Source organism: Epinephelus lanceolatus, chromosome 16, assembly GCF_041903045.1.
Source record: "Epinephelus lanceolatus isolate andai-2023 chromosome 16, ASM4190304v1, whole genome shotgun sequence".
In the NCBI taxonomy this organism is placed as follows: Eukaryota; Metazoa; Chordata; class Actinopteri; order Perciformes; family Serranidae; genus Epinephelus; species Epinephelus lanceolatus.
Window position 1 is genome coordinate 8,800,218 of NC_135749.1, and position 9,835 is coordinate 8,810,052.

At 43.0% G+C, this 9,835-nt stretch overlaps 1 protein-coding gene across 7 annotated transcripts in view; it reads left to right on the forward strand.

The window, feature by feature from the left end:
- The window catches only part of phactr4a (phosphatase and actin regulator 4a), a 43,896-nt gene extending 40,154 nt beyond the window's left edge, over positions 1-3,742 (forward strand). For all 7 annotated transcript variants that reach the window (XM_033636976.2, XM_033636977.2, XM_078175701.1 and 4 more), the window contains 4 exons: positions 1,527-1,588; positions 1,702-1,839; positions 2,292-2,368; positions 2,555-3,742. In XM_033636976.2, the coding sequence (XP_033492867.2) occupies positions 1,527-1,588; positions 1,702-1,839; positions 2,292-2,368; positions 2,555-2,570 (293 nt within the window). In that variant the 3' untranslated portion in view covers positions 2,571-3,742. The remainder of the gene's footprint in view (positions 1-1,526; positions 1,589-1,701; positions 1,840-2,291; positions 2,369-2,554) is intronic.
- The last annotated feature ends 6,093 nt before the right edge of the window (positions 3,743-9,835 follow it).

Genomic DNA, 9,835 nt, shown 5'->3' on the forward strand with positions numbered 1-9,835 from the left:
TTGACTAATATATATATATATATTTTTTTTAAACTTTTTTCTTTCTCAAAAATTAGAATAAACCTGAAAATACAAATGAACATGAATCCAACGTATTATTAACAAAGATAAACTGGCCTTTTCTCCAAAAAAAAAAAAATAATAATAATAATATAAAGTAGACACAGTTGATGATAGGCTTTTGTTAATGAATAACTGATGTGTACATATATGACTCTGCCAAGAATTATTATTTTAATAGCTGTACTGTATTTAGTGCTAAATTTGAGCATTGGACCACTGGAGAGTTAATTAAAATAGTCAAAAATCCCTCCAAAAGTCCATGTTGAGACACCAATACCTTGAAGAAAACCACAGAAAAATGAATGCTGTGATTTATTATTAAAAAAAAAAAAAAAACAACTTTGAGAGATTTTTGCAAGAATTGAATTTTTCGGTGATTGGATGGCGAGCACTTCTGTTCTGGAATTACTGCTGGTAAACCCCCTAATTGTCAGTGTACCATGAAGGCCAAACATCCTCTGAATGCTCGAGGTCTCTAGTTTTGGGTTGTAAAGTTTCCTGAGGCTGTAATTATCCTATAGGTGACTACAGGTCAAGTTTCATGGGGGCTAACGTCATCACACATCAAGACAGTTGGGTTCATTGAATCAGCTTTCCAGTCATACTCAATTTATGAAACTCCAAGACTTATTTAGGGACCCCAGTTTGCAGAAATATTCAGATACTGCATTTTTAGAATAGATGAAAATAACACATTTATACTGCATGCAAAAAACAGCATGGGGCGTGCATAAAACAGGCATGTCTGTAAAGGAGAGACTCATGGGCACCCATAGAAGTCATTTTCATTTAGACATCTCAAGATTACAATTCAAGGGACCCCTGGAATGAAATGAAAATGACCATGCTGCTTTTCCCCTCACCAAAATTGAGCCCAATTTTAGAGCATTATTTAACCCTATTCACCACAGGGTTAGGGTTAGGACAGGCTCCTCAAGTGTTCTGCTTTCAAATGAGAGCAGCATCTTCACTCTGGCTTTAAAACTCAACCCACTGAGTGAGTTCTATGCTGAATCCACACAGTGTTTTAAGCATCTGGCTCCAGGTGTACACACTGAATCCCCCTCTCTGATGTATTGTTAAAACAACATGAACATTCTGAGCAGAGGTGCATCAGCAGACTGAGTGTGGTGAAAAATCAGCAGACCGTGTTGAAACATCAGCGCAGCATCATTTTGATGCCAAGTTGGATTCTAAAACTAAGTATTAACATAATGCGTCTCAGAGTCTGTCAACACGTTTTGATCCAGGATTCATACCACCACACTGTGTCTCGCCTGTCCTCAAATGACTCGGCCAAGACGAGGCTTCGCAGCCACATTGAAACAATGCAGCGCCTTGTGCAGAGCACGGCGGTGATTAAAGATTCCCGTTACCGGGGCATGCCGAAGGCAGCTCGGGTGAAATCTACCTGACTGGCTGCAGTATTTCCCTCGCTCATGGAATGTCTTTTCTCCCCGCAGCCAAGAATGAAACAGATCGACGATTAGAGAGATGCGAGATCAAACGGAGGCTCACGAGAAAGGTCAGTATGCAACGAAGTAAATGTGTCATATGCTCGCCAGTTATTATTATAAAGTAGAAACTGACCTCCCTGATACCTGAAACAGATCTAACCTGATCTCACTCTGCCACCAGCTGTCCCAGAGACCCACAGTGGCTGAGCTCCAGGCCCGGAAGATCCTGCGCTTCCATGAGTACGTCGAGAGCACCCACGCGCACGACTATGACCGGCGAGCAGATAAGCCGTGGACCAAGCTCACTCCTGCTGACAAGGTGAGACTCAACACAAACGCACACTCCACACTTCTCTTTATGCTAACAGGGATCTTATGGCTTAGCAAGAGAGAGCTTAAGCCCTCTACGTTTTCTAACAGCAATGTATTTTACTGTGGTCAACTCGGAGAGGATTTGCATTCCAAGCAGATTCAGTATCGAGGAGGAATCCCAGGAATGCAATACAGCTGCTGTTTAATGGCTAAGCTGAGTTTTACAGACTAAATTATTTGGTCCAGTGAAGCTCGGAAAATATGTAGGAACAGGAATTATACGTATGTTGGAAGTGTCATATTTTAAGTGTTTAATTTGTACTAAAAGTGAGAACATAGGGGTTTTTTAGGCTCAGTCGAAAATAACCCAAGTAGCTTTGATCACAAACTTCCCTTCTTCTCTTGTGCCTTGCTATTAATGGAAACCTTTCCTGCTGTGTCTGTCACGTCTTTTCTCAGGCTGCAATCCGCAAGGAGCTCAATGAATTCAAGAGCTCGGAGATGGCGGTCCACGAAAAAAGCAGGATCTATACCCGGTGAGGCTCGTATACAGCTCCCATCAATAATTCACATCCACTGTTCTCTAGGTTCATCCAACAGAGTCATCAATACTTTATTAGTTCTAGTTCTAGTTTTTTTCTCTTTTGAAGATTTTCTGAAGACGTTTGCAGCGATGAATGATCCAGAATAACCTCTGAACCTTTTCCCTCTCTGTCTGCCAGGTTCCATCGGCCTTAGTTGTGCATGCTGACCAGTAAAGCACTTAGACTCGGGGTATTGAGGAGTCCGTCTCCTCCCTGCGGACTGAACACGTGGCCCATTTGGTCCATTTTTACTGACTGCCTGCTAACCTGCTTCAGCTGAGGACACTACTGTCGCTGATAACTGGAACCAAAGCGAAAGAAGCCACAAATCAGCTCAACCCACGGCTGACTGTCAGACATACTGCAGTCCTAAGACTGCAGAGGAGTTTGTTGGTGCGTCCATGATGGAGGTACCTGGTGCCAACACTGAATGAGTGAGAGTCCCCCCCCTTCCCCCTCTGCTGGGGGTTCAGAAACAGTCAGATTGAACTGAAAGGATCACTGTCGGAGTGTTACCACACTGTCTCCCTCGGGGGAAACCACTCTCCCCATGCCTTTACCTGCCTTCACTTTCTATTATCTCCCTTCCCTGCAGACTATGCACATAAAGAGATCACTGTAGCTCCCATTAACACCCAACTGACCTGTTTAAACTTGTTAATGTGTACGTGTTAGGTTCTGCAAATGTGTACCCAGAGGTGCCACACACAGGCCTTACTCCTCACATGATCTCACACTGTCGGACTAAATGTGAAAGACTTCGTACAGCAGCGTGTTTCGAATCTAAAACTCAGTCGTAACTCTGTTTGAATCAAGTTTGAGCTCTGTGTGTCGACCCTCAGAGCATTGATTCCAACCTAATATCTGAAAGTGTGTATTTTACTGTATTTTGCTGATTATTAAATGACTCTCATGGAGCACATATCACTAGATTATTTTCTAATAAGGCACCTTATGTTCCTTAATCGGGTGTGTAGAAAATTTACAAAGTTCGGAGCCTCTAATTCTATGTTTATAAATGAATTATTAAAGCTGGAAAATGTACATATTTTTATTTTCCTGGCTGTTTTATGGTACTTTATATATGCACGTCCATAGCTGGCTGCAACTGTATAGATCAATTATGTAGATTTGATTGACTTTATATTGTACATCCACAGTAATGCTGACATGTTTTAATTGTAAAGTATTTCCCAAATGTTATTTCAAAGTAGTGATTGTACTTTTTTTTTTGATACAGAGAACTTTAAAAGGTTTTTTGCAAAGCACACTGTATAAATGAACAATCCACTCAGAAATTAAAATAACCTGTGATTTTCATGTCAATATGGTGTGATTATTCCAGTCTGCCGAGTCTTCATCCTTGTAATCCCTCCATCCACCAGGTAAATAAATACTCTAAGTGAATGATAAGTATATGGCCCCTTAAGGTGACCAGATGAGGGCAGTGTTTTATAAAATGTGTAGATTGATTCACAGACCAGTCATCACAATCTCTGTGCCAAAATCCAATGATGTGCTCCAGGCTAAAACAAACCCCCTTTTATGAGTCAGTTCTTCTCTCATAGAGCTGTGGATCTGTGTGATGAGTGCAGCTGACATGTACCTCTTTTTGACAGGCATGGGCTGGATCAGCTTGGTTTGGTTTGGTTTGGGCCGTCAGCCTCGAACAGCAGGGATTTGCATTTCCATTACAACAGGGCTACCTTAAACTGATGACAGCTTGTCTTGAGTGATGACATTTAAAAGCAGCAAGCTGATCCACGGCTGGAGTCCCCTGTTATTTTTGCTGCATGTGTTTTTCCACAACAGGGCAGGTAAAAGAAGTTCACCTGTTGGAGGTGAGCTGTTTGCAGAGGTGCAGGAAGAGCCTGTTGTCTGCTGCTCTTCATCAACATCTCACTGTGGCTGTTTCTGCTTTCACTTTCCTCCCTGCCGTATTATTAGACTTCACATTTATTTATTCACATTTAATTTCCTATAGATTCTTCACAATAAAAGTCTCCTGTATAAACTTTTATTGTGAAGCAGCACAATAAGGAAATGTTGAGTTTTCGAGCAGCAACTTCACACAACTTCTAATACGGCTGATAGCGAACATGAAGCAGTAAAATAAAGCAGATATCTAAAGTAAATACAGGAAGCAGGAGAGAAACTAAACTCCAAACCACAGAGATTCAGTTAAAAGCTACAGACGTACTGACATCTGAACACACAGACCTTTAAAAACGCCTTTCTCTCTGGTCTCCTGCAGACAGAGGTGAGTCAGTTCTCACAACACATGCTTGTTTGGTGAGTAGAAGCAGGGTCTTCGGGGGTTGGCTGCGGTCCGCGAGACGTCACTGCTACCCACTTGAGGGTGGGCGGCCTGGCTTTTGGACCTACTTCTGAGAAGGTGAATCTCCGGCCTGTCTAAACTGATAATGGAAACAAAAATTGGCCGGCATGGCTTTACTTGGCGTGGCCAAAAGTAAGAATGGAAAAAGGGTAATACAGTAGTGTTTGTCTCTTTAACCCTAACTCTTTAATAGCACGTTCTCAGGTATAGAAAGTACACTGTTAATCAGATTTCGTGACAAGTAAACAATAGATATGCTTTTACCTGAGGCCACCTATACTTTTTAGAGGAATATGAAAAGCAATGTGAGGGAACTCCAGAGACAAACACAATTTAATGTGACATCTTCAACCCTGAAATGCAACGACTGTATGAAGACCTATTACTCATGCAGCCCACACTGAGCCACAGTCTGAGCTATAAAAATGACATGTATTGTCTACTTTTCACGACATCGTATAACTGACAATAAATCCTATTTATTTTACAGTCATATCTTTCAACCTAGTCTTGTCTTAGCTTTCTCTCTTTCGCCCCCTCTCTCTTGCACACACACACACACACACACACACACGCGCATAACCTTTAGACAAATTACAAATTGACTAATTAGTCAGCATAGCAACAAAGAATCAGTCACTGTCTTCTGGTCACCGCAAAAACATGTGCAGGAATCGATTGTTTCAAGTCCTCTGAGGCAGTACTGTCATACTTCACTTCTAAATCAGTGTCACGCGTACGGCCCAGAGGCCAGAACTGGGCAACATTTATAAAGGTAGGAGTCCGTAAAGAGGAAGTCGCTCCTTTTCTGAGAATTGAGTGGACTACTGCCTGTATATTTACAGTTAAGAGTACAGTCGCTCATTCTGTCAAACAGGAAATATCTATCACAAAGTGCTCCTGCCTCTATAAATATGGTTATAAGTATCGGCTTGTCCTCTGGAGAACATTTTCTACCTCTTAAATGCACTGCAAATGCAGACATTGGGTCTCATTTATGAAATGTGGTAAATCTATGAGTAGATTTGCACATAAAAATCCTTGGTACTAAAAACCTACGACAGATTCATGAACGCTGCGGGAAGATTTGATCGCAGGCACGTGTATATATTCATGAATGCGAATCAATCGTAAATTCACAGCTCGCTCCTGCTAGTCAGCACTTAGCATACATCCTGCCCATGACCACCATATAGGGAGGTGATAATTACTCTGGACAGGAGCATCCTGCCAACCTGCCAACGTGGTGCAAACAAAGAAAGAGAGACTGAGATTGAAGTTATTTATCAGGTGAAGTGGGGTTGCGAAAAACATTTTATTTTCTGCGGGTGTGACAGGGACAGGTGAATCAAAGGCTTGGAAGGAAATAATGGATGCTGTTAACTCCGTGTCGTCTGTAGTAACAACCATCCAAGAAGTTCAATGAAAATAATTCAATAAAAACGCATAAGTACACACACAAAAAGCACAACAGCTGCAGGAGGAGGCTCCTCCCATTCACAGCTGCAGACCTGGAGAGACCTTAGACTGCGACATGCCTCCACTGGAGCAGTCAACAGCAAACTCAGGCGATACGATGATGTACGTGTTATACTAAGTGTTAAATCACTCTACATTATTACAGCCATCACTGATGGCTGTAATAATGTAGAGTACAGCCATCACTGATGGATGACTATTGTCAGGCTGCTTATTGTTTGGTCAGTAACGTGTGTCTCAGTCTCGCCACTCAAACAGACGATAAATTTGTGATGTTCTCTCTCCTGATTGAATCAAATGGGAACATGAGGCTAGAAATCTAGAAAACACACGTAGCTATGAAGTCGAAGCTCTGAAGAAGATCTGAAGCTTAAATCTGCCAATATAATTAGATTAAATGATATAATCTGTGCAATATCTTATTTACACAAGCACTACGAGCAGTCAGAAGCAGGTTGTGTTAGTGCCTACGGACACTTTTGACACTTGACATTGACACGCTTAGGATGGAGGTCTAAATGTCACTTTTAATTGTGGACTTTTACAGCTGAAAGTTGAGTTTCAGAGTCCTTTTGTGACATCGGGAGCAGCAGGTGATAAAACAGTTTCACCTTAAAGTCCATAAGGTAACTGTTCAGGAGATTCTGATCACATCAAACAAACATTATCAAATTTGATCCTGTGAAGTATGAACTTTGAATTTTAATTTCAGATTTTATCCAGTAAACTCAAAGGAACAGTAAGATTTAGGGAGATTTACTCGCATCTAGCTGTGAGGATTGCAGACTGCAACCAGCTGAAACTTCTGGTTTAACTTTCGTCAGTCTAATTATCCGCAGAGGTTGCTTCCTCTACAAACAAATGGACTTAAAGTCAAAGACTGAATAAAGTCACAAATCAGTGTTTCTCCGATGCTGTTTCATATGTCAGAAATGGGCCGTTAGCCAGGCACCCTCTAATGTGTGCTTTTTTCTTTGATAACTTAAGGTTTTTAACTTATCCGCAGAAGTCTTTTCCTCTCCAAAACAAATGGACCCAGTGACTGAAATTGGTGAAAACACTGAATAAAGCAGGAGGGGCTTCTTATTGTGGTAGCCGATGCAAAACTCTTGAAACACGGCGATGTAACGTGGCTATCTTCGTAGATGAAGACCTGCTCACGGTGTAGATTCACACAGCTCATTCTAAGGTACGGACACTTATTAGCTGTAGTTGATTATGCATTAAAGAAAGCATGATACTACATTATATTCCATTTCTGCCAGTATACCCCTCTAAATCCTACCCACTGGACCTTTAATTATAATGACTTCCACCTTGAACTCTAATGCCATAAAGTCAGATGTCACTTTCTTTACAAGCTATCGGCAGCTTGACTCAGAGAAAGGAACACTTCAGTGACTGAGAGTGGAGGTGCCGGCTTGATAAATCATGTCATCTAGCAGCACATATCGGATCCCGGCTGTGGGTAATCATTAGTAATAATGTCAGTGATGATAGAATGCAAATCCATAAGGCCCCATTTAATCCATTTCCTTCCTCTTAAACTGCCGTCATTTCCATCAGTGAGGCTTGGAGCATTTTACTTCATTTTGAAGGCTGCAGCTTGAGCGATAGACATTATCTCGAATCACGTGGAGTCATCAGTGATTGGCGGCTCTGTGTGCCTGACGTAAAGCAAGCCACACCAGGTACAACCTGTGGGTTTGATGAGGTGTATCCGGCCCTTCACAGGCTGGGCCTATGAGGGCATTATATCCTTTAATTATATTAACTCTTAACATCTGCGAACCCTTATCATCCGGTTGTCAGAAGATTTCTCCTCTAATTTGGTTAGCTTGTTATCACACAATCACATCGTTTGCACAGTGGAGCTAATTAAGAGCTGCTGACATGTTGGGCAGTTGCCTAAATGCAGCCAGAGAGGAAGAGCAGCTGTACACATCATTGTGTTTTCAGCCACACTTTGGTGAGCTTCTGTCAGCAGGTTGACTCTGACATGTCTTCACAAAGTGCAGGGGTAGGAAACCTGCGGCTCTGAAGCCACGTGTAGCTCTTTAGCTCCTCTCCAGTGGCTCTCTGTGGCAAAAAAAAAAATTACTGTATATGGAAATGAATGAGAGTTATTTTTTAAAACCTTTTAATTTTCATTCATCATTGTTAAAGGCTTAATGAAATTCTTGCAATTCTCCAATTGTAAAACTGTGTAGCCTATAAACTGACAAAAAGGTTTAACATTTTGTCAACTAAAATGTGCAGCACACATCTACTAATGTCTACGGCCTGGTGAAGCCAAAAAGAAAAAAGTCTCAGAGCAAAATAAAGATGTAAACGGTGTATGGACACATTTATTTATTTTGTTTGCTGCAAAGTTAAAGACACTCCAGTGTGTTTTCTGAAGGAGCGAAAATGAAAGTCAAGCTACTGCAAAGTCACAGACTCACGCCTTTAGCACAGTGACATACACCACCCCTGAGCTGGATAACGAGCCGATGTCCAGCATCAGACTCTCGTTCGCAGCACAATCAGTAGCACAAAGCACATGTACCCCCCAACCTGAAGAATGAGCTGCTCTGTGGTGACAGTCTCCCAGCAGCTAACCCTGGAGCACATTCAGTCTATGGCTGCACTGCACACACCCTCCGAACCAGGAAACAAGAGTTGCTGCATAGATAGCATTTCGTTCAGCAGCTAAAGGCCCTGACACACCAAGCTGATGGTCGGCCGTCAACCAAAATCGGGCCGTCAGTGAGCGTCTGTCAGCCTAGTTTTTGCGGTGTGTCCCGCACCATCGGTCCTTTGGCGTCGGCGGCTTTTTGGCCGATTGAGCATGTTGAATCGGCAGCGGAGCTAGTCGGTGAGAGAGATCACTCTGATTGGCTGTTCAGGTTTTATTTCCTCGCCCCTGTAGCGAGTGAATCTGCCCGTAGTGAAACCGGGGCTAACCGGTGCTTCCTCCTCAGGCTCCACTTCACTCAGCTGCCCAACAGATCTGCTGCTTCTTCCCACTTTAACCTGAATAACAAAACGGGGCTAGCTGGGAACATGACCGGAGGGAAGCACATCCAGTTAGCCTCTGCTAGTCTCTGAGCTAGCCCCGGCTCTCCGTTTGGATCCAACCAGAGCACCGATCCCTGGTTTGTTATTCAGGTTAAAGTGGAAATAAGCAGAGGGTTTATCGGGCAGCTGAGTGAAGTGGAGCCTACGGAGGAAACACCGGGACCGTCTGGATGTAATAGTCCGTGGAGGAGCTGCGGTGTTCGGCTGTACAGATAGGAAACACCTCGGCTGTCAGGATGTACCACTCTCTTACTCCGCTCTCTCTCACGCAGGCGCAGAACGTATGTGCCACTTAGCCGTCGGATGTAGTCCGTGTAGTGTGTTCAAATGCAACTGACACAGGGCAACATGAGGCGACGTAGACGACGCAACAGTTGGCTTTCGTCGCCGCTAGTTCTTTGATGACGGTTTGGTGTGTCCGCACCTTAGGACCAGGGAAACATAGAACCCGGGAAACATAGGGATGACCCCCTTAAGAGCAGCTAGCAGCAGCTAACATAATGTTGGCAGGCTGGGGCAACTGACTGGTAGACTGAAAGGTG